The sequence below is a fragment of the Sinohyriopsis cumingii genome, chromosome 12 (genome assembly GCF_028554795.1).
Source record: "Sinohyriopsis cumingii isolate HCF-2022 chromosome 12, ASM2855479v2, whole genome shotgun sequence".
In the NCBI taxonomy this organism is placed as follows: domain Eukaryota; kingdom Metazoa; phylum Mollusca; class Bivalvia; order Unionida; family Unionidae; genus Sinohyriopsis; species Sinohyriopsis cumingii.
In genome coordinates, this window is record NC_142972.1 from 33,350,855 (window position 1) to 33,377,643 (window position 26,789).

At 32.5% G+C, this 26,789-nt stretch overlaps 1 protein-coding gene across 4 annotated transcripts in view; it reads left to right on the top strand.

Moving 5' to 3' along the window:
• LOC149786220 (receptor-type tyrosine-protein phosphatase H-like) overlaps positions 1-26,789 on the top strand; it is a 127,270-nt gene that overhangs the window by 65,699 nt on the left and 34,782 nt on the right. For all 4 annotated transcript variants that reach the window (XM_089976596.1, XM_089976598.1, XM_089976597.1 and 1 more), the window contains 6 exons: positions 696-791; positions 9,894-9,954; positions 10,156-10,279; positions 13,152-13,208; positions 21,689-21,770; positions 26,592-26,682. In XM_089976596.1, coding sequence (XP_089832722.1) covers positions 696-791; positions 9,894-9,954; positions 10,156-10,279; positions 13,152-13,208; positions 21,689-21,770; positions 26,592-26,682 — 511 coding nt within the window. The remainder of the gene's footprint in view (positions 1-695; positions 792-9,893; positions 9,955-10,155; positions 10,280-13,151; positions 13,209-21,688; positions 21,771-26,591; positions 26,683-26,789) is intronic.

Here is a 26,789-nt window from a genome sequence, read left to right on the forward strand (position 1 = left end):
TTATTTCCAAAGCAGATAACATTAATTTTATTAGTATTGACACAAAGTCAAAACATTTGAATGATAAAATAAAAGATCAAGGGCAGACATCAAGGATTTACTATCGCATCCAGAGTAAAAAAAGGTATACTGAAAGATCAGATATTCTCTATCATTAATTTTTGTATTCTTTTGGTATTTGTCCTTTCTCTGCCATGTGTAATTAAGGTCTATATTTGCTTATATTTCCTTAACGATAATGGTTTCATTTTATACAGGGAATGTACTTGTAAGAACATTGTAGTCAAGCCTATATACCCTGCTGCACTCTTCCTTTTCAATTTAAAAGATAAACAATTCAATTTTTAATTAAGTTTTAAAGTTGTAAAAATAGCTATTAAATTACCAGAACATGCCTATAGTTTGACACAGACCATTTTGGTTTTGTCAAGCCAATTTGGAAACTAGAAATAGCAGTCAGTTTTCCACAGGTGCTGGTGGCAACAACAGTATTTCTGTTAAAGTTTAGATTTAAGTAAATTTCCTAAATCCTAAACCTAAGTTTCTTTGATTTGTAACTTTACCCTTAGTTGCTTCATACAGGGTGAGCTATTCAGGTCAACAAGTATTTTGAAATCATCCTTCAGTTCCAAGCTTTCTGATTTAGTTTGCAGTTATATTTTTAAGCCTTTATATGATTCAAGACTTTTTTTCAGATCAAGGTTAGTAATGTATCAAGAGTACCTAATGATGATGATTACACCTACATTCAGGATTTTCAAGTTCAACCTGAGAAGCTTTATAGATTTAATGTAAGTATACGTTTGTTGGTGGTCTCAGAAGATTTTGCTGTTTTGAGATATTCAACTGTGTCTTATAGTTAGTTTACCTGCTTGTAAGGTCAATTGAGCTTATGGTGTGATTTTATGTCTCAGATCCCTTATCTGTCAACTGCTAACATGTCCATTTTAAGCAAGGAGTTATTAAATGAGCAGATATTTTAAAAAACTGAAATGAATTTATTTGACCTTATGGAATGACTCAGCTAATGAAGAAAGCTAAGAACTTATTTCCAACTATATCTATTCTTAGACTAATACTTCAGAAAATGTTTATGTTCGTAAGACTGGATTGAATGATTACTATGCCATTCTCCTTACATGAAAACAAGCAGCTAAAGCAATGAAAAGTAAGTTCAGACATCAATTACTTAAAGGTCTTTTAAATATTGCAGCAACACTAATATTTGTGATGGTCTTAGAACATATTCCATTGAATGCTATAGCAATAATTGAAGACACTAGTATCATAGGTACATGTCTTTGGATTGAATTGCTTTTTAATGTAGTCAATCAGTGTCCACAATTCAATATGCATAAAATAAAACATGATCATTAACCAGAATGAATTTCTTCAAAAAGTGTTGATACTAAAAGTAATAAGAAATCACTACTTAAAAGTTTCAGGTTGAGATGAGCATTGAATGTTGACAAATATAAAATACAATTGCACCAATGATTCTTTACAAATGCAAATATTTTTAGTCGCTTTTGTAAATGTGGTCTTGAAGCTTAGACAGATTTTATATCAGATCTCTCACAGCTCAGAGGGTTTTATGTTGAAAGGCTGACACAGTACGTAATACACTTGAAATTCCTGAAACAAGTTTTGCCTTTTTGGCCATGTAACCACCGTTGGCATGGATTCAAGTGTTGGGCACAGACAATTTGGGTATGTGAAAAAGCTTTAAGGTAGTGTCCTGTGGGATGGTGTTTCTTGCAGTGATTTCCCAGGTTTTTCCTCCACCAGTTATACTGGCCACCATCTGTGGCCAATTATGCATTAAAATGCCTAAACCCAAAACAATAACAACTATTAAAAAACATAAAGGATATCTTTCCCCAAAAATACTGTGTAATGTTGACAAGAGCAACCTTCAGTCTCATTTCGACTATTGTAATTATAATATGTGGAAATGCATCTGATATTAAATATTAAGGTTATATTTATGTTGCAAAACAATTCTGACAAGATGGGCAAACTGGAAACTAAATGGGCAAGCTTTAAACATTATAGAGGCAATAGACAGTTTACAAATTCCATTTTTTAAAGAACAATTTTGCTTTCATAAAGCCAAAATGATGTGCAAAGATTCTGTTAAGCCTGCCCCAGTTTACTTGAGAAATATTGTTTAGTGCAGTAAACTCATTCACAGGCCAAACCATACATACTTCACTGACAGGCAAAATCTTCCTAATTAAAAACTACAGAAAGAATCTTTTAAAACAGTTTTCGTAAACTGCTAGAAATTTAACTGTAAGTTTTGTTCAAAATATTATTGAGATTTCAGACAAGTTTGGCAAGATCTAAGAAATTTAACGGAAATTTTGGTGAGATTTTACAACTAATTTGACCAAATCTTTCAAATTTGGTGAGTTTTCAATAAAATTTCACTGAGTTTTGCTGAGATTTTGCTAATATTTTGACCAAAATATTCATTGAAATTTTGGTGAGATTACAGAAAAACCTTTACCAGAACTTTCATTGAAATTTCATTGAATTGCCAGTGAAAATTGACTGAAATAGTGACACTTAAGAGCTACTACATATATAGTATGTTTATCATGATAAAATGACACAGATTTTTCTCAGAATTATAACAGAATTAGAATATTTTGTTTATAACCAAAAATATGACTCACAAATTGGAAAGATGATTCTACTTGAATGTGTACCATGAAAACAACTCTAGAAAGATTTGACCATTTTTGATAGACCTGGTTATCATTATGTTGTCCCTCATTAAATTTTGGAAGTTACACCGTAAAGTTGTATAACTTTGAACTCATCCTGGTCTTATTCCTTCTCATTTTACACACAGGTGGCTGACACAAGTTTAATGTTGGCAAAAAGTCATAACCTTAAGGAAAAAGAAAACATACTGAGTGACCCCATGACCCATTTTGACCTTGAACTCAGTCTATCTTACTATTAAAGAGACTTTGCTTTAACTTTTTTTTGATATATTTCAAATGTTGAAAAATTAAGAAATTAAGCTTGTGCTTGATCTTAAAGGCTGAAAATCGCATTTAAAGAGGCCAAACTTCAGGGAGTTTAGGGCTTTCCTAGTATAATAATCAAGCATGTCAACATGTAATGTGGTCATATGACAAATCAGAATGGTTATCTAATGGCATTAGTGACTGTTTATGCTGTCACATTCATTTATATCATAACAAAATGCTGATGTCAACCATGGGATGAAAGAGTTCTATCCCATACGAAATGATCATGAATAATTCATGAACTGGCATGAACTGTTCTTGAATGGTTCATGGACCATTCATGAAAATTCATTAGAAGGTTCATGAACTATTTATGAATGTGCATGAACTGAAAATGGTCAGTTCATGAAATTATGGATTCATGAACTGTTCATGAATCAACACTTCACAAACTGTTCTTGAACATGAAATATTCATGAACTGATTTTATGAACAGTTCATAAAAGTTCACAAATTGGATCATCATTCATGAACAAGTGCATGAACAGATTCATGAACTATGATGAACAAAGTTTCTCATGAATGATTCATGACTTCATGAGCAGTTTGCTTATCTGACAAACTCACAAATACCTATTTCATCCTGAATTATAAAATAACCTTATATGTGTGTGTGGTTCTTAAAACAGTATAAACTGCAACATATTATCCTAAAAATGGTATTTAATTTCAGATCAATTTCTAATATGCAGCAGAGAACATGTAAACTGGCAACCAGTCACTAAGTCAATAGAATATGCAGTTTATGACAGTAATAGACACAAATGTTAGAACAGAGTCATTGAAAGCTTTTATAGCAAATACATTTAATTTGTGCTGGCCAGAACATATTTTCCCATATTAATCCAGAACTATTCAGGTTAAGTACACAAGTATTGAATAAAAGATCTCTGAACATTTATACAGTTATCATATAATTTAAAAAAAGAAAAATTGTCACCTTTATTTGTATTTCACTAAGATAATTATTGTGAGAAGTTTGAAGATGAATTTTCATGAATATTTTGTGAATATAATGATATAGAAATTTCATGTACACTTTTAAGAAATATCTTGGTGGTGCATCAGAGTACTTGAATTGTTCATGAACCAAATTCATGACATTTCAGGAACTTCAAAGATATTATAATAGTTAATACAAGTTCAATAGTGTGTTCATGAACTTCAAGTACACGTTTCATCAAAATTCTTGAAGTGTTCATGAAATTAGTTGAAGAAATTTCATGAATATTTATTCATGAACTCAAATGATGAACTGATCATGAACATTTCAAGAACAGTCATGAACATTCATGAACAGTTCATGATTGTTCATGAAGTCATAATTTTGTTTTGTAGGGGAATACATAGTACACCTCTCCCTTGACAACTTGTGCACATCTGGGTCCACAAACAGACCACACTATCAGAGAGGCGTCACTTATTGAGAAACTTCCAAAAAATAAGAATTGATGCTTGGGTAGAAAATGGGGGGGGGCGGGGAGTAACTGGGCTGTTTCATGGTCGATATTCTTTATATAATCATGCTGAGGAATAATGTCAGTAACAGCTCTTTTTCTTTAAATACATTACCTAATTATAATACCTTAGGAGTACTACTATATCCTTGCAAATCCAACCCTCCAGTATCAAACTTTTTTGCTAAAAAGAGCTAAAAGTTATCTTCCCCACCTAGGTAACAATCAGGCAGAGTGATCTCCCCTTGACATAGGGATTGGTGGCAAAACAAATGAATATGCACCTATCTTGGCAGCACACTGTTATGTAGAGTCCACATGAATGATGAAACCAATGCCAGAATTGTGAATGCAAGCGCATCTTATAGCAAATACATGCAAATGTATGGGAGCATCAGTCTACAAGCAAAACTTAAGGACTAGAAAGGCTGTTGCCAACCCTGCTGTATGCTCGCAAAACCTCGACAGTGTACAAATGCTATGCCAAGAAGATGAAAACATTTTTTACAATGGCTACCTGAGGAAATAAATGAGGATAAGATGGCAGGACAGGATTCCAGACACTGAGTTTCTCAATTTCATAGGCGTACCAAGCACCCACACACTGCTGATAAAATTAAAGTTCAGATGGGCAGGACATGTTACCTGGATGGCAGAAGAGCAACTACCAAAGATCTTTGTCATCCTTAAGGAAAGAAAGCAAAGTTAAGGTGGGCAAAATAAATGACAATGATTCACAATGAATCTGAATGGACAAAAGGTTTGTGGATTTTAATACGAGAGTCAGTGCCTAGTGAGCCAAGTTCACTTGAAGAGTTGTTTGAAAGAGTGGTTTTAATGTGTTTTTTCTGAAGTGATAGCCAACAAAAATGAATAAGGACAAATTCATGAAGTGTGATGCCCTTCTCAATGCAGTACAGCAACTGAATTGGATTGTAACACCTTTCTAAATTAAACAATATTATGGCCTTATAGACAGTTTTATTGTATTAGATAGCGTGTGCTCAATATATATATATATATATATATATATATATATATATATATATATATATATATATTTTCACTCTCCACATTGAGTTCCAGTACTAATAACTTTATTTATTATATCTAATGCATATCCATTCCTCCATCACAAATTTAACAAAAAATGCCATTGTGATTAAAATTTGCTGAAGCATGGATTGTAAATCACAATATCAGCTAGATCGCTAATAATTGAGCACATCTAGCTGCATTTAATCTGTTGCACTTTCTTCTATTGCCTCTTTCTCCATCTCAATGAAACTTAACCAATCTATACAAAAGGTGTTTCCACAAAACACATTTATCTTCTGGGATGTGGGCATTCTGACATTTGCAATCATCAGCTGTCATGGTAACAGCTGCAGTTGTTTGAAGATGTATACTTTATTCCTGTGCACTGGTTATAGACATCAAAAACATTGTTGACACTTTTCAAATCTGAAAGGCTGACTTTGATTAACATAGTATGTAAACCCAAATATTTGACAGTAATTTATGGGTCAGAAAATTGTTGGTACAAGGACAAAATTCATAGAATTTTATAGTTTGTTTCATATCATACAGTAGTGCTTCTCTAAACCCACATGGCACACTTTGTATGCTCAGAATCTAAATCTCATTCTACATTTTGGCTTATGAATTCATTCTTCCTTTGAAACAGCAAAAGTCAATAATGGCTATACCTCAGGAATCGGTATTCAAAAATCACCACCTTGGTTATCTATACTCCCCCACCCCAAAATACTTTGTCTTTCCCAATTCTTAAAGTCCTCAACAAATCCTCTCCTTTTGTTACAGTATATTAAGCTAAATAGGTCCTATCATGGTCATTAAGTCCCTCTATGCAGACTTCACAAAATGGAGACAAGATTGGAACTGCTGTTGCATCACCATCACAACTGCATCATCTTGAGCTAGATATGGGATGAAGCCTCCATTTTTATTGCACTTTTTGAAGCCTTCAAGAAATAGTTAATGATCTTTTGGGATTTCCCTTTTACACTGGAAATCTTGGAAAAGCTTACATCTGAAAACCCATTAACAGCTGAACTCCTAAAGAAATATCATCACAGTGCTCTAACAATCTGGAAAAAGTACTCTGTACTGTTGGCTGCCTGTTCATAATGTTAAAAAGCTGCTTATGATATGACATATAAAGAAGCCAAATATAACCTGCAGGTATCTGCTTCAGTCATAAAGGGCATGTTCTGTATACTTGGCCTAACATGAAATGATATAATTCCACAAACGGGTTTCATAATACTAAATCCATTATAGGAGAGTGGCATCCCTTGTATGAACAAATCATAGATAAGGTGGTATTGTGTCAGTTGGATATAGGACACAGAAGTCTGATTCTTGCATACCTCATAAAGTGCAAACCCTGATCAGAGTGCATACCCTGCCAGTGTCCAGTGACAGTGGAACACATACTTGTCAACTGTATGTGTATTGACACCTGCCCTGTGAGACAGAAGTTTTTTTTTATTTTAATGTGAATTCAGTGCAGGAACTTATGATGCAGCACTAAAAGAAATTGTGGACTTTTTGAGTCAATGCAATTTATGTAACAAAATTTGTACTTTATATTTCAAGCATTTTGTATCTTTTTCCTTCATTTTTTTCTTCATTTTATATACATTTTACCAAATTCTGATACATTTATCTTTATTGTATAGCACTACATATTTACATTAAATTTATTTTTCCCAAGTTTGTGTGTACCTCTTCCCTTTTTAAATTTTTAGAACTTTTGATTGGCATCATACAGCATTGTTACTCTACTGAGGTACTATTAGCTGCTTACACACATACATACATACATACATACATACATACATACATACATACATACATACATACATACTGTATTGTGTTTTAAATCTTATCCAACAAAGTCATGGAGATCTGTGGACCAACAAATATAGCAAGTAAAATTGGTTTGCAAATCATGTACTAATTAGTATTTAATTTAGGTTATAAATCATGAATAACAAATATCAATGTGTAAATTATCTTAAAGGTATGTAATAGAAAAAACACTATAGGCAACATTCAGAGCTCCATAAATGTGTAATAACCTACAGATGTACTGTATTAGTGGCAGTTGTATGTACTGCATCATTTAACTAAAGCCCTGATGTATTGCGAATTTCCACACATAAAATGGTAAGTACTACCTAAGTTTTAGTTGATTTGAATGCATATTTGGGAGTACCACAGGTTTGCAGAAAACACATAATCTCAATTAGGATCACCATTTTTTGACTAAAATTTACTTACGTGTTACCACATATATTTGACACAACAGAGAAGTCAGTTTATTACACGTTGTCAGATTTGCAAAATTTGGTCAAAAGTTTTGACTTTCAATGAGAATCGCACATTTTTCATCTTGACTCATGTCCTTGATTTTCTTATCGTAACGAGGACCCAAAGGTTGGGTTACTTTGCAAGTAGTAATATATGAGAACGTTTGTGCTATATCCCAATTGGGGACTATTATTTTGATTAGATCTGAACAATGATCTGACACCAAAAACAAGAGCTTATGTTCCGCTATAAAGTTGACAATAAGTGTCTCTGCAAGTATATTTTCATCCACATCTGCGGATTGATTCTGTGAGTATGGATTTTATATTATGCAGTAGAGTTCCTTTAAGGCCAGAAGGAACACTATTCCTTTTGTGCTTAATGGAGTAAAATTTGTATTGTTTATAGTTGTAATGAAAATATAACAAGCATCAAAAATTAAAATACAAGTCTTGTCAGTGTACTCAGTATGGGTAGTTATTACTTATATCATTAGGTTCAGAGATATTTAAATCTGTTTATTGTTTCTCATGTCATGAAAAGTCGTTTCATTGAAGGTCACAGTACAGATGATGGTTTTTGATGTCCCTTCCAATTCCTGACTGCTGGCATCAGATCAGTCTTTTATATCAACACCAATAAGATTTATTTTCATAAGTCCATCAAGAGTGTCAAAACTCTGCCTGCACCCTACCCTGCTTTTGATCAAATTCTGTGTGAAAATCTGCATTCACACTCTACACCAGACACTGGAAGTACCTGTTTCTATCAAACAAATCATATTCAGGTTCTACCCTTTCATAGTAACTAGTTTTGTCAATACTTAATCCTTTTAAATTGTATTACACAATTTACTTCAGAATCACTTACTCATTACTATTGTCAGCACTGATGTCTGCATCACTGTGCTTTTTTGGCTGATTGTAATGAGTGAAGAAAGTGTCCATGTGATGATGTCATCAATAATTGCAGGAAAAGTATTCGGCTTAAACACAGTAAAATTTGCATTCAAATTCACTTGGACCAGGAATCTGTTGTATTCATTTGCTTGAATGATCCATAAACATTGTACTGCCCTATCTGGGAAGTAATTATCAGTACTACATTATAGCGAATTAGTATCAGATACCAGTGTACTATAGTCTGGCTACACATCACTGTTTGTTTGTACCCCACTACCGATTTCAATAATGGAAACATTTAATGTGATAAAAAGTGCAAGGAACTTAGTCAATTCATTCATTGATTTACAAATTCTAACCTGACTGTGAGTAGAGTGCCCCTAACCACCGTGATCATCTGTGCATTTCATGCTTAACGGAAGTTTTCAATATAATAGACAGACATGCCAAAGATCCATTTCCAGTTCCTGGACAAGTCCATTTCCAGCAAAGGGGTGTGTACACGATTACAGATGACATTCATATGTCATCTGCTTCCATAATGGACAATGTCGAATCAAGCAAAAGAAAAGAATGACAAGAACAAATTTGCCTTTCACGTGGATTTAACAAGCGGTTTAATTTCTGTGTTCATGTGTGCAAAGGGATATAATTCCAAACTCTTAATGTAATGGTAATTTTCAGAATTATCCAGCAGTTACTGAATAGGATGAACTACGTCATTATGTTGTCTGATGGAAATAAACTAGCCCATAGTGTACTCAATATGGCACCGTGTTAGTATGGAAAGTCCATTAAGCATGAAAGGTGCAGGGAATGCCAGTATTAGTGCCATTCTGGTCACAGTCGGGTTATAAATTATAAATCAATGATTCAATCGACTTAGTTCTGTACACTATAATACATTAGTATCATGCAGATACCAATGTACTACATTATAACACATTAGTATCAGATACCAATGTACTACACAATAACACATTTAAGTATCAGATACCAATGTACTACACCATAACACATTAGTATTAGATACCAATGTACTACACTATAACACATTAGTATAAATTTCCAAAGAATTACACTAATAATTCATTTATATTAGTTGAAAAAGACTTGAACTATATTGAGTTTGTTTTGTTTCCATTTTTCAGGTTTCTGCCTTTAATGGTGTTTCTGGCATACCGTGCATTATGAATTACACAGCACCACCTGGTATAGTATCACCGTTTTGTGTTTAATCTTGTACATAGTGAACAAGACATAGTATTAATTATTACTGGACAGATATAAAGAAGTTTTTTGCAAGTTATTACCTGGAATGTTTTTAAAATCATAATTTGAATGTACTGAAAGCCTCAAAAGCAGATTCATCTGTTAGAGTACCCATTCACTAATAACTCTTCTGTTATTTAGCTCCTGTTGGACCACCAAATGTTTCTGTTGGAGAATTTGTTGGAGGCATTGTAGGCGGTGTTGTGGCAGCAGTAATTGTAATTGCAGTTGTCATTTTCATTTTGCGAAGGAACAGTGGCAGTAGGTATGTTGTATACATAGTTATAGGTTGTAAGAATATTATGCATTGATCCGGTCTTAAAGATTCACACATCTGGTTCTTATATTACATATTTTATAGAAAATACAGTGAAACCAGTCTATAAAGGACATTCTCGGGACAAAAAGGGTCTTTGATGTAGTCCATTTACATCTTCTATGTACAGAGGTGAAATGTACAATTAGATTTAAGAATAGGTGTTCCTGACTCAGAACCTTTATGAATAGGTGTCCTTTATATGGCGGTTCTGCATAGGCAGGTACACTGCAATTTTGTGTTGCTTCACTTTGATTTCATGTTAGTTAACATCTATTCTATTCAGGAATCAAATTGCAAGCAGTCCTGAAAATTAACTTTTTAATGTTATTATTATAAAATGGAAAACATTGGATTTTTTTATTTATTTAAAAAGATATTAACCAAGGATACTTTCACTGAGAACAATGAATTTCATTGTTATGGATTTAGTGTTTTAGAGAAATGCAAGAATCATCTTACTTTATCACCTGACTACTTTGTTGTTTAGGTTAAAACAACCATATTTTCTTAGTACTAAATCTTATGTCACAAATTACTTCATGACATTGGTAAGGTAAAGGGATAGTATCAGAGGGATCCACATTCACTTAAAAGTCACTTCACTATACTAACTTATTCTTATAACTTATTATAAATGTCACATAATTCTTATCATATGATAATAGAATGTCACATTGCACTAGTTTGAAACAAAAATATAAAACTTTTCAAACAATATCAATCCTTTACCACCTATGGCTCACAGTAGATAAAATGTATTCTCCTCATTTCATAAATTTGATTGAAAATGAGTATTCCTGTAAGATCCTCTATACCAGCAAATGCATGGTTCAGTAAAGCGACGATTATCCTTAGCCATCAGGTGATCGATCTTGTCCAGCTAATCCTTCATCCAGATGATCAAATTTGGTGAGAAAGTTGAACTCTGAAAGAAAGTGTCGAGATTAAATTAAGCCAACAATCATATGTTTGACCGTACATGTATCAGTAATTCAGTACATATTAACATTTTACAGACATTTGACATGTATAAGGGAAGAACTGTTGAAATAATAAAAAGGTATTATGAAACTACTTTAACTAAATATTAACATGATGAAAAGATTTTACATTTAAGCTGTACACCTACCAGAGATCTAGTTGGTTTATTCCTTATTGAATAATAACAGGCGTGATTGGTGATCATTTCATGTGTGGTCTTGTGAACACAAATGACAAAGAACTCTAATCAAGACAGTCTTGTCTGACAATAGATTCTATTCACACACCTGCCAGTATGTAATTAACTTTTATGACTGGCGAAGTCAGCATTGATAATTATTTGATTGTTAATTAGGCAGGCTTGGAGTACAGAACGCCTTTGATCAGACCATTATGAGTTCTTTTTCATATTTTATGATTTGTTATATATGACATTAAATGAGCCCTGGTTGGGGTAAATTGGCCATAATCTAATGAGTGCATATTTTCACCAATTTTCTTACATGATTCTAGGTGAAAAATGGCATCCAAAATGTTCATATTGAAAGCAAAAAATTTCAGAAGGCATGGTTAAAAAAGTATACCCACGATCACAGCCAATGAGTAAAGAGAATACTGCACAAGAATGTCATGGGCTTATTTGGACCAATCAGAATCACATAAAATGATATGTAACAATGTTTTCATATCAAAAATATGAAACTGTATACTATAGGAAAACTGTACCTAATGTGTAATAAATTGTATTTTGTCACAGTGGCACTCACTTAGTGACAATCAGGTGTAAGAATAAACTTTCTCAATATCTCCATCTCTCCCTTCCTCTCTCCTAATTACATTATTTTTATATTTTAAAAGATAATTTAGTTAATCATACAACCAATGTAATTATAATAATGATAACTTTATTTCAGACTTAAATCCATAGCCCCAATTATTTTTTTGTAGTTGACACAAATATCACAAAAAATATAAAATTTGCTCTAAAAAGAAATTATTAATGAATTATGTAACTATGTATTGAAACATTTCTTTCAAGAGTTTTCTATTGCTACCAGCCATTCTATTTCTAAATGAGTACATTCTCTTTCGAAACAAACTGCATTAGATTGTATTTCATTGTGTTTGCTTCTGATTTCTGTTACACTTTTCTTTGTTGACATTGTGACTAGCAGTATAGTTCAGTGTATATATACATGTACATTGCAACAGATAAAGATTTCAGGGGACATGTATGAGTAAATAAGCCACATGTATATACATTGCTTCCATATTTTATTAGCAATTCTTCTGTAATATAATTTAAAGACATTATGTCCAATGTTAGACCCACTTGAGTCTCTTGTAACCTGACTAATCCGGTCTTAAGTATTGTACCTCTATGTCAATTTTTGCTAGAAAATAAAGTCCATTATTCTTCTCGTACACTTGATTTGTCATTAGGCTAATGTTTGATTCTCAATTTTGGCATGCCAGACTCACAGTCAATGGGTTGCAGGTTAATACCTGCCCAAACCAGCCTGGATCAGTTATGACAGCAATATGTCTCTTCATTCAGAAGTTTACACATGGGTATGTGAGAAAGCTTGCCCCTTAGCTTCTCGAGGGTTGGTGGTTCTTTTTGGTGTTTTCCCAGGTTCTTCCTCCACCAATTATACTGGCCACCATGTATAGCCTATCTTGTGCTGAAAAATGGTGTTAAACCCTACAATAGCAACAACAACAATTTACATATGACTTTCAGGTTGAGGAATTTCTTTAATATTGAAATGAAAAATAAGTTATCTTGACCTAATTTCTTAAGACACTGAACAGGCAATATTTTACTTTTTTTCAGGAAAAGGGTCAAGAGCACTAAAAAGAAAAAGGAGTTCCCTAAAATAGAAAAAGAAAGGTAAGCAATTACTTATTTTACTTATATTCAAACTTTGCCCACCCTCATTCTTCCTTGCCTCCTAATGGCACTTCAGTAAAGTGCTACTAAGGATACAGAGAAAAAAAAAGCTTCACATCTGTGTTGTTTTAAAAAATGATGTATTAAAATTTTTGTGTTAGAGAGAGAGAAAGAGAAAGAGAGAGACATATTAATTTATGTTTAATGAGCATTGAAAGCATTCAAGACATATTTAAAGAATTGTTTTATCTTATTCAAATAAATTGGAATTGTTAACCATTTTGCTCTCAGTGGTATTTCCAGCTTATAAATACTATAAATCACTTCCAACTAATATGGTCCCCTTTAAAAATAGTTGTGTCATGGATCACATTAAATTAACTTTATGTTTTGATATTGCTGACTGCACAGAATATACTTTTCGTTCAAAAAAATTTGGTTTTTTTATTTAGCATAGCCATTACTTCCTATTTTTGTGTGGTACTTTATGCTTAGGTAAAGAAATGTCAATAAAATTGTTAAAATCAGTGATTTAATGTAAATCACAGTATCGTAACATTATTAAATTTGAGTAAATCTTTAATATCAGAACATTAGTGACATAACATTTTTGCAAATCAGTGAAGTGCAAAAATGTAAATTTTTGGTGGTAATAGTTTTATATAAATAGTGTATGCAAATGAAAATGCAAGGCGATGATGACCTCATCCCAACACAAGCAATGGTGCTTATATTAAGAAATGTTAAAAATGTTGTGGGCGAAGCATAAATTAAAATGTTTTTAAAAAACAACATCCACCAGTCCATCTGCACACTCATGACACTTATGAAATGACAGCTGCTAATATCTAATCCTGGTTTTGGCTGTAGGTTCTAATAGTCATCAGTATTTCAGCAAGCCCATCAGGATCTATTCAGCACAATATTTTAATGTGAGTGAATTATTAGCAAAACTTAGTTCATGTGCTAATTTCACTAATTAGTATGCATTCTAATATGTTATTGATGAATGTATAGATTATAAATTGGGCCATTAACACAAATATGAGGAAAAAAAGGAAAAACGCTGAAAACATTTCTAGTGCTATACACCTTAGTTAGAAAAAACAATTTCCATAAGAAAAATCATCAATACAATGCATCTAGCTCATAGTTTACTCATGGTAGAAATTTCTGTCAATGCAAATTTTATTTATAAGAAGATAGCTTTTGCCTTATTTTGTTAAAATTACTCATGATTGTGGGCACAAGAATTGTTTACAATGCAAGCAGTTAGAATATGCTATAAGAAATTGCAAGGTTTTGCATATCAAAAGAGTGAAATTGTAAAGAATGATAGTGATGTTTGGCTCTGGATTCACTAAAGTTCTAAAAAAAATCTCTAGAAAGCTGAGATTTTAGATTTGCTTGTCACTTGTGATTGGTCTTTTGTCAGAGATAGGGAAAGCAAAATTAAACATAAGTATATAATTTCAAAACTGCACTGGGAATTTTCGTATTTTTCTAAATTATGAGACTTCTGCAGATTGTTTCCTGAGAGATAATCACCATAATATGTTTGAAGAATTCAGGATATTGTGACTGTAATTAATTGAGTCTGTGTTTTTTTCTATTGAAAACTTCTTTGTACAAGGCAGGAAGTAAAGGATATTTCTAAAAATAATCTTGAAAGATGCATATTGGACCTCAGATTGCACATACATGCATAATAAGAATCAGAGCTCAGAATTAACAGTTACTCTTTTGGTACATTTGAAACTAATATCACGACAAGTAAAAGCCAAATGAGGTTGTCTAACAGAGCAAGTGATTTTCAGGTGTTGTACTTAAATGAAGTTCAGTTAGATATAATCCATATGCTGTTGCAAGTTGGCTACTTTAAATCCATTCCAGTCAGATAGACACATGCATTTATGATGCATGATAAACATCCTCCAATATAGTTATGACATTACACTAGTTTAGCTAGTTATTATTCATCAAATATCTGTAGTCCAAACTTGCAATTTTTGACATGTAAGTATGGAATTAGCTCAATGAATTTCCTGTTTACAAATCTCAAGTAACCTATTTGATAACATTAGGTATGACCAATGCAGTTTTTCTTAATAAATATGTGTCAAACACAAAACTGTAATATCCAGGTTTTTCTATATTTGTTTTGGAATTTTGTCATTAAAAGAGAAGAAAATTTTAGTGCATAGTAAAAGAAAAAGCAGAGAAGATAACATATGGAAAATATAAAAGGGACAAGCACATTACAGAATTTCTGCTAAGTTGGAAAGGCGCTTGATTTCAAATGATGAGGATTATTGACTGTTCTATTTAACATTTTATACTTACAAATAATTATTTAATTCTCTGATCACAATTTGTTGTTGCATTTTTGTATCTTATTTTATTTGCTCTTATGCTTGTTATATTTGAGACCTTGGCTGAATTCATTTGTCTGAATTCTGTATCATTTAATAATAATAATAATAATGAGGATTTTGTATAGCGCCTAATCTTTAGATGCTCTAAGCACTTTACAACATTAGACAACACCTATAAGATAAAAAACATATATAAGGATACGATTACAAAAACAAACACCGTGAAATTAGAAAACATAAAAAAAAAACATGCTGAGAATGTTTAAGGTAGGAAACATTATTAGGTCTTTAAGTTTGTTCTTGCAGTCGAAATAAGTGAGTTTTGAGAGCACTCTTGAATGGGATCACTGTGTCTTTGTGTCTAAGTTCAGTGGGCTGTTCATTCCATGTTGCTGGGCCCTGGTAGGCAAAAGAACGCTGTCCATATGACTTTGTTTTCATAGTGGGAATAATGAGTATACGATTGTCAGAAGAGGAGCATAAGTATCTTGCTGGTGTGTACACATGGGTGAGGTTGGATAGGTATGTTAGACTAGAGTCCAACAGTGAAACTTAGCACAGAGAACAAATTTTGTGTTTGATTCTGGATTGAATGGATAGCCAGTGTAGGGTACAGAGCAGTGGGGAGGTGTGCTCTGATCGTGGTACTCTAAGTATGATCCGAGTAGCTGTGTTTTGAACTTTTTGAAGTTTCTGGAACAGATATTGAGAAGAACCAGACAGAATTTAGTTAACAATAGTCCAGTCTTGAAAGTCCTAATGAACACACAAGTGTTTTAGTGGCATCAGCTGAAAGATATTTGCGAATTGAGCTGATGGGTCTCAGCTCAAGATATGCAGCCTTGCATATGTTCATGACATGTTGTTGCAGTGTGAGAGTACTGTCCAGAGTAACACCTAGGTTTCATACTGATTGTATGAATTTAATTTTGGTGTTGCTGATATTTATTGTTTGAGGTAAAGGATGTGAATGAGAAAGTCTTGGTGTTGTGATCAAAATGGCCTCAGTTTAATCATCATTCATCTGCAGCTTGTTACATGTCATCCATGATTTCACATCAGAAATGTACTTCTCTCCACCTTGGATGGTAGCATCAACATCAGTTGGGTGGCTAGATTTGTATATTTGGGTGTCATCAGAATACAATAGGTGAGACACTGGATGATGATCTTTGACAATTGTGAGCGACTGAATGTATAGAATGAAGAGAACAGGTCCAAGAACAGACCCCAGTGGAACACCACAACATAGATCAACTGGGCTGGAGTGTATTCCATTTTTTTTTAAATTACCAAATTACATCAGATTATAGAAATAGTGATGTCATATAAAAGAAAACGATCTCTAACAGCTCAATTCCTATTGATGTCGTACCACATCTGGTATCAAGAACTGGGGGGTGGGGGTGACGATGTTTAGTGATTTTCAAAACTTCGATGAGCAAGTTTAAATTAGATCTGAACAAAATCATGTCATTAGCTTGGTTATATATAATATGATGACATATATAAACCAATAAAATATCCATATAACTTCTACTGAAATAATCGTGAATGACCAAGAAAAAGATACTCACTGTAATTTTGGTCATCCAGGCTTGGTATGCTTTTCTGCCTAATTTTGCTCTCACCAAATCATTTCCTTCATATTCTTCAAAATCGCTTCTCTGCACTTCTACTTAAAAAAAAATGATATTGAAAATATTCTCATCTGTCCATTCCACGGTCCAAAGTCCACGGTTTTTGTTCGAGGTTTTTGCCTAACCATCTGCATGATCTTTGGTTTCTGAGGATGCTTAACTGTTGAAATCTCGTGCGTATATTGACCAATCGTATCACGTCTTATTTCACAGTCATCCAGTCAGGATAATCGTTGTTAATATATTTAGGTTTTTACAGCAAATTGGCAACCATTGACTAAGTCAATAGAATATGCAGTTTTTATAACAGTGATGGAGAAGAAAAAAAAACGTTAGGACAAAGTCATTGAAAGCTTTTTAAAGCAAATACATTTTGTTCATACTGGCCAGAAAATATTTTCCCATATTAATCCAGAAATGCTCATGTTAAATACACAAGTATTGAATTAAAGATCTGTATGAACATTTATATGGTATCATATCATTTAAAAAAAGAAGAAAATATTCACCTTTATTTAAATTTCACTAATATTGTAAGAAGTTTGTATGATGAATTTTCATGAACATTTTATGAATATAATGATTTAGATATTTAATATACATTGTTTTAAAGAAATGTCTTGGTATTGCATCAAAGTACTTGAATTGTTCATGAACCATTAGTTCATGACATTTCAGGAACTTCAAAGATATTATAATATTTCATAAAAGTTCATCAGTGTGTTCAGGTTGATACAAATGATTTGACCAGAGTTGACAGAGTGTACTGTCCTGAAGACCTTCCAGTTCGATACAAATGATTTGACCAGATCTGACCAGATCTGACAGTGTACTGGCCTGAAGACCTTTCAGGTTGATACAAATGATTTGACCCGAGTTGACAGAGAGTGTACTGGCCTGAAGATCTTTCAGGTTTATACAAATGATTTGACCAGATTTGACAGAGAGTACTGTCCTGAAGACCTTTCAGGTTGATACAAATGATTTGACCAGATTTGACAGAGAACATCCTGGCCTGAAGACCTTTCAGGTTGATACAAATGATTTGACCAGATTTGACAGAGAGCATCCTGGCCTGAAGACCTTTCAGGCTGATACAAATGATTTGACCAGATTTGACAGAGTGTACTGGCCTGAAGACCTTCCAGTTCGATACAAATGATTTGACCAGGTTTGACAGAGAGTGTACTGGCCTGAAGACCTTTCAGGTTACAAATGATTCTAATCAGCCATCAAATGTAGATGCCATTATTAAAAATAGAAGAAAAAAGATTTGTAAATGACTCATCTAAAGCCACTGAATACAGTATGACCAAACTTGACAGCAGCTGGCATGGAGACCTTTCTGATTTGTACACATGATGCTGAACTACCATTAAATATGACCACCGCTACTAGAAACAAAAAAATACTATAAATGACTTTATAAAAACCACTGAACAGATTTGAATAAATTTGGCACAATCCATCATGGCATAGAACACTTTAAAATTTATTTGAAATTATTGTACTGAGGTACCATGAAATATTAATACATACAGACATTCATATATTGAAGAGGGGCTTCTTTACTTTTATTAATATATTGATCTTATGTATATTGATAGTTAAGGTGTAAGTATTTACTCTAATTTTGTTTCCCCATATGATATTTGTACTTTGTGATAGACATACAAGATTTACTGGAATGTTAATAGAGATAAATATGAGAGAACATTGTTGCAAAGTTTTTCTGTCACTACTCTTTGTGAGCTCTAATGTCACAGGTGCAAACAATGTTTTATACTTGGTGGATAATTGACGTGTTTAGTATCAAACATAGGTGATCAGAAAATGAACATCATCTGTGTAGTATAATAACTTTTGTTTCTTCAACTTCAAACAAGTTATATTGTTCCATGTATGAACATTACCTATGCAGATTAGCCCAGTAGGCTTTCCCACTGTAGCTTTTGAGGTACTTTACACAAAAGTGACATAGCTATATTGTCAACCAGTCAAGTAATCCCTGTGATAGTGGTTATTTATTTCTGATTGCCTTTACCTTTTAAGTTTTAACCTGTATAAACGTCTTTATGGTGAATTCCAAGAGGATTTTACTGTTTATACAGCCTGCATGCTATGTGCATATATCCTGGTGTCAAGAAAGGTCACTGTCTCTGTCTGTCTGTCTGTCTCATCCATAAGATTACTGAAAAATCTTTTGTTAAAAACACAGCCATGTTGGGGGGTTTAAGAATCAAAATTACGTTTTTCATGTGATATGTTCTGGAAAGTATGGGTGAGATATTTATAGATTTCAGTATGGCTTTGATCCTCTTAACCGTGCTATACTATTTCCCAAACTATAATGTTATAAATATGACGATACTGCAATGCATTGGCTTGTTTCCTGCTTGACCAATCAGACATGATAATGTCCATTTATAATATGAAGCCTAAAGTACAGTTTATCGGATAAGATGTACCCCAAAGATTTGTTTTAGAACCTCTTAATTTTCTCATTTTTATTAATGACCTCCATAATATTTTAAATCATTCAGATGCAGACATGTTTGCATATATTGCAACACTTTCATTGTCATACAAATGCATAAAGTTAAAATCAAAGTTAAGTTGTTACTGTACTGGCCATTGCCACAGTGTGTGTGTGTGTGTGTGTGTGTGTGTGTGTGTGTTAATAATCTCCGGTTTTATTTTTAATTAATTGTAGAATTAGAAATCTTGTGTTATGTATTAGAGACCCTCACAAAAAATACATTATTATATAATTGTATTGACATTAGTAGATATAATGAAGATTTCTTTTCATTGGAATGTAACCATGTGGTGAGGTTGGTCTTCACTTACTTCTACATAAACTGTGTGTAAAACTACATTTTCTAAACTAGTGTTAATATGTAAAATGATGCTAACTTTAAAATAAATTAAAATGTTTAAAAAAATGAATAAAGTAATTAAATTTGCATTTATGAGTTAGTGTTTAATGTTGTTTTTTATATTTAATGTGGTACATGTATAGACTATCACTAACTCACATAGATTACATGACTTTTGCCTAAAAGGAATTGTAAAACATTAAATTCTTCATAATAATAATAATAATAATAATAATAATAAATAATAGCTTTTAGTATTATTTTTATTATTCCTGATTTCTCTTTTCTTACTTAGGCAAACCTCAATCCAGATCATGATGTTTCAGTGAGAATCAGTCAATGTGTATCATTCAGTATTGTGTAATTTTAAAAATTATTGCTATTCCCTTTCACTGTCTTATTGTTTTTGAAGAGTCTCAGATACAGATTTCTACCTTAGATAGTGGTACTTTGATTCTGGATGATTTTCAGTGAAAATAATCACATGTAGGTTCAAAAATCGCCTTGTAACAGATTTGTTTGAAAGGGGTGAAATGGTTTTTATATGCTTATGTGTTGTATAAGTGTAACTATTCTAGTTAAACAATTTATATTTTTCAGTCAAATGTTCGTTTCTATATAATTGAATTTGCAGGTTAAAGGTTGAATTTACAACCTGGAATATATGATCTGAGTCTGGAGATGTGCACAGTTAATGTGCCAGTAATTTTGACACATCTTCCATTTGGGCCATTGACACAAAAATTAGGATCAGATAATCAGGAGATGTGCACAGTTAATGTGCCAGTAATTTTGACACATCTTCCATTTGGGCCATTGACACAAAAATTAGGATCAAATAGTCTGGAGATGTGCACAGTTAATGTGCCAGTAATTTTGACACGTCTTCCATTTGGGCCATTAACACAAAAATTAGGATCAAATAGTCTGGAGATGTGCACAGTTAATGTGCCAGTAATTTTGACATGTCTTCCGTTTGGGCCATTGACACAAAAATTAGGATCAAATAGTCTGGAGATGTGCACAGTTAATGTGCCAGTAATTTTGACACGTCTTCCATTTGGGCCATTGATACAAAAATTAGGATCAAATAATCAGGAGATGTGCACAGTTAATGTGCCAGTAATTTTGACACGTCTTCCATTTGGGCCATTGACACAAAAATTAGGATCAAATAGTCTGGAGATGAGCACAGTTAATGTGCCAATAATTTTGACATATCTTACATTTGGGCCATTGACACAAAAATTAGGATCAAATAGTCTGGAGATGTGCACAGTTAATATGCCAGTAATTTTGACATGTCTTCCATTTGGGCCATTGATACAAAAATTAGGATCAAATAGGAGATGTGCACAGTTAATGTGCCACTTTAAATTTTACTGTAATTTTGAGACGTCTTCCATTTTGTGCCATTGACACAAAAATTCAACCTTGAATGAACCCAAAAAATGTAATGGCACCAGTAGCAATTTTCTGGACCACTTTAAGAATTTACTATGGAAACAATAAGCATGATACCTGAGCATGCTGTATATCATTGTGTTGAGTCTGATGATGTTTATATTTTTATTTTCTATTTCCAGGCCCATCAGTCTTACCAACTTCGCAGAGTATGTGGAATCCTACCACAAAAACAGCAATCTGAAGTTTTCTGCTGAGTATGAAGTAATAGTCTCTTTTATGTCGTTCTTCATTCACAAATAATTATGTAGTTTCTTTTTCAATTAAAAAAATTTAGGCCTGTACCAAATACTTGCTTCTTATTTGCTTTGGCCCCAAATAATTTATTAAATGAAGTATTCATATTCAGCCAAATAACATACTGCAACCAACCAAATATGAATAGTACAATTAGGTCAACCTTTGTGAACAGCAGACTCATTGAAATCAGAAAGAGTACCGATATTCATATAGACAACCGATTGAACAAATTTCTGAATGAGCCTTGTATCCCGAGGGATATTGATCCAGTGTTATGCTGCCAGACCAATGCTGACAGGTTTCCATTACTCTGTTCTTGCATCCAATGTTATTTTGAGCAGCGGCCTCCAACAAGAATATCAAGTGAGTGTCATTTGTCAAACAACAGATGTTGTCTACTGGCAGATATTGTCAAGATACTTTTTTCAAAAGCTAATGTATTCTTCATGCAGCAGTAATTGTTGGATTACTTTTGAAAATTTGAATCTTGCTATTAATTAGTTAATCCATAAAGCATTATCAAGATATTTAACTGTAGCACTTTGATATTTTGGTAATTGCTTTAGATACTTTGAACCTTAATGTGTTTTTGGTTAGTTACTTTATAACTGATTAAACTATCATTTGACCTGCTAAAAATATTATTCTATGTTGGAGCATTCAGTCACTATATGCATTAGTATTTGACTGAATAGTTAAAATCAGTATATGGTACAGCCCTTCAAAAATTATTTATGAAACTATAAAGGATCCAACATGGATGACATATGATTGATTGATTGATTGATTGATTGATTGGATTTACGTCGCGTGCGCCCAGAAGGGCATGTGCGATGACATATGATGGTTAAATAAATTGTATCTGATTATTATGGCATGGTATTGTCCATTCAGTGTGGTGTTCTCAAGAATTATATTTTTTGTTTTGAAAAACATAATGCACATAACCTTCCAGCAAATATGGAACAAATAGGTAATTTCAAATTTGCATGTTTCTGTACACTGTTTTGACTCTTACTCACAGTAGAGTATCCAAATTTTATCAGATATAATGGTTTTATTTAAGAAATTGTAGCCTCCTTCTCAGAGTTTTATAATTCCCTGTAGATCATTACCATATATACTTGCATATAAGTCGAGTCAAACATCAAATAACAAAGATCCTGATCTACAGTATAATAATGCACCTGCAGATTGGGGCCTATCTCATTTGTTCTACTGATTACTCTTCACAAACTGCACAGACCCAGATCTGCTGGTGCACTATGTAGGTTGCAGTTGGACTCATAAGTGAGTATATATGGTACTAGCAGATCGTAGTCTATCTAGCTATTTTGAAATGCTGAGTAGTATATACAGTATGCTTAAATCCATTTATTATATTTCAAGTAATCTGGGCACCTTGTTGGTGAAAACCCTGTGCATTTCAAACTTTTTCTTTATCATAATTTTTTCTGCACTTCCATCTGTCATTATGAAAAATATTATGCTACCTCTTGGGTAATAACACATCTTCATTCACTTGTACATCCATAGAATCAACAATGTCATTTAAATGAGATGGAATTGTCCTTTTCAGATATCATCTTTTACAGTCTCCTTATCATCACTAAAACATTTCATCCAGATATTGGTTCCAGATTTTAGCATTTGCTTTAGATCGATAAACAGTATCCCGGTTAAAGGATTTACTTAGCTTTGCATACAATTTTATAATCACTCTCAGTTTGAAAATGGTCTTACCTGCCATTTAGTCACTGTATATACATACATGATACAAAAAAAGACAAAATCACAAAGCCTGTTTTGTCATCAACATAATAATGCATTGCATTAAAAATTGGTATATTTTCAATTATATACAGGCAAATTGTTATGATATTGTTTTTTGCGTTCTTTATGAGATATAGTTTTTGTTGAAGAGCTGTTTGATCAACTTTGATATACCTGATTATGAACATTAAAATCATGTGAATATGATGTAATTATATTAATAGTAATCTGATGTAATTATATTAATAGTAATCTAATGTAATTATATTAATAGTAATCTGATGTAATTATATTAATAGTAATCTGGTGTAAATATATTAATAGTAATCTAACGTAATTATATTAATAGTAATCTGATGTAATTATATTAATAGTTATCTGGTGTAAATATATTAATAGTAATCTAATGTAATTATATTAATAGTAATCTGGTGTAAATATATTAATAGTAATCTATTGTAATTATATTAATAGTAATCTAATGTAATTATATTAATAGTAATCTGGTGTAAATATATTAATAGTAATCTGATGTAATTATATTAATAGTAATCTGGTGTAAATATATTAATAGTAATCTAATGTAATTATATTAATAGTAATCTGATGTAATTATATTAATAGTAATCTGGTGTAAATATATTAATAGTAATCTAATGTAATTATATTAATAGTAATCTAGTGTAAATATATTAATAGTAATCTAATGTAATTATATTAATAGTAATCTAATGTAATTATATTAATATTAATCTGATGTAAATATATTAATAGTAATCTGATGTAATTATATTAATAGTAATCTGGTGTAAATATATTAATAGCAATCTAATGTAATTATATTAATAGTAATCTGATGTAATTATATTAATAGTAATCTGGTGTAAATATATTAATAGTAATCTAATGTAATTATATTAATAGTAATCTGGTGTAAATATATTAATAGTAACCTAATGTAATAATATTAATAGTAATCTAATGTAATTATACTAATAGTAATCTAATGTAATTATATTAATAGTAATCTGGTGTAAATATATTAATAGTAATCTGATGTAATTATATTAATAGTAATCTGGTATAAATATATTAATAGTAATCTAATGTAATTATAATAGTGTCCTGCACTAGTACAAAATATTGTCCGTATTTGCTTAATGCAGATGTGTATTATATATATATATATATATATATATATATATATATATATATATATATATATATATATATATATATATGTGGGTGTGTGAGTTTAATCCATACATTAGGATCACATATTCTGCAAAATATGTCACCTTTATGTGTATCAGGCTGTCTTCTTTCCATTGAATATGAAGTGGCATCAACATTTTGAAATTCTACAACAAACACTGTGTTTAGACTTTTTTTCGAATAGGTCTTATAGGTTGAGAAGGCAGCGTGTAGTTTAGAATTAACTGCAGACCTTGGATAACAAATCACCTACTCATGCGAACATTGGGACTCATGTTGTGGTTTGTGCTTCGCCTAACTTTATTTACTGGTGACTTATTAATGAAGCATTATGAATGAAAAACAGAAAATGTATTAGTTCTTTATGTGCTGCTTATGTCCACTAAAACTCTCAGAAATGATTAGCATCCCATATGTAATATCCACCAGAGCCTAGAGGTACATTAGCATCCCCATATGTAATATCCACCAGAGCCTAGACATATATTAGCATCCCCATATGTAATATCCACCAGAGCCTAGACGTATATTAGCATCCCCATATGTAATATCCACCAGAACCTAGAGGTACATTAGCATCCCCATATGTAATATCCACCAGAGCCTAGACATATATTAGCATCCCCATATGTAATATCCACCAGAGCCTAGAGGTATATTAGCATTCCCATATGTAATATCCACCAGAACCTAGACATATATTAGCATCCCCATATGTAATATCCACCAGAGCCTAGAGGTATATTAGCATCCCCATATGTAATATCCACCAGAGCCTAGACATATATTAGCATCCCCATATGTAATATCCACCAGAGCCTAGACATATATTAGCATCCCCATATGTAATATCCACCAGAGCCTAGACGTATATTAGCATCCCCATATGTAATATCCACCAGAACCTAGAGGTACATTAGCATCCCCATATGTAATATCCACAAGAGCCTAGAGGTATATTAGCATCCCCATATGTAATATCCACAAGAGCCTAGAGGTACATTAGCATCCCCATATGTAATATCCACAAGAGCCTAGAGGTACATTAGCATCCCCATATGTAATATCCACCAGAACATAGAGGAATAATTAGCATCCCCATATGTAATATCCACCAGAACCTAGAGGTATATTAGCATCCCCATATGTAATATCCACAAGAGCCTAGAGGTACATTAGCATCCCCATATGTAATATCCACAAGAGCCTAGAGGTACATTAGCATCCCCATATGTAATATCCACCAGAACATAGAGGAATAATTAGCATCCCCATATGTAATATCCACCAGAACCTAGAGGTATATTAGCATCCCCATATGTAATATCCACAAGAGCCTAGAGGTACATTAGCATCCTCATATGTAATATCCACCAGAGCCTAGAGGAATAATTAGCATCCCCTTATGTAATATCCACCAGAGCCTAGAGGTATATTAGCATCCCCATATGTAATATCCATCAGAGCCAGATGTATATTAGCATCCCCATATGTAATATCCACCAGAGCCTAGAGGTACATTAGCATCCCCATATGTAATATCCACCAGCTATATAGTTTGTGATGCACCCATCATGTATATCTCTCCTTTATGTGATTTTTACTTTTGCTGAATTTTAGAGAAGAATTTATATGCAGAAATAAATATCAACATATTTTTTAAATTACTGGTAGTGAGAAATCAAGGGAGTTAAGTATTTGCAAAATATTTTGAAATGAGAAAATATAAATGTCAGAAGCTACAAATGAAATTATGTTTATAATAATAATTTGATTTACTGAACATTCTTCATAAAGGATTTGAAGACTCTGAGTCCACAGTATCCCCATAAAGCAGCTGACTTGGAGGAGAACCATCAGAAAAACCGGTTTTTCAACATCCTTCCTTGTAAGTTTGTATATTATTATAGTAATAAATTTTAGCTTCGATACAATATTTGTATATAATGCATGCCCTACTGCAAATGTTGTAGACCCAGATCTGTTGTAACATAT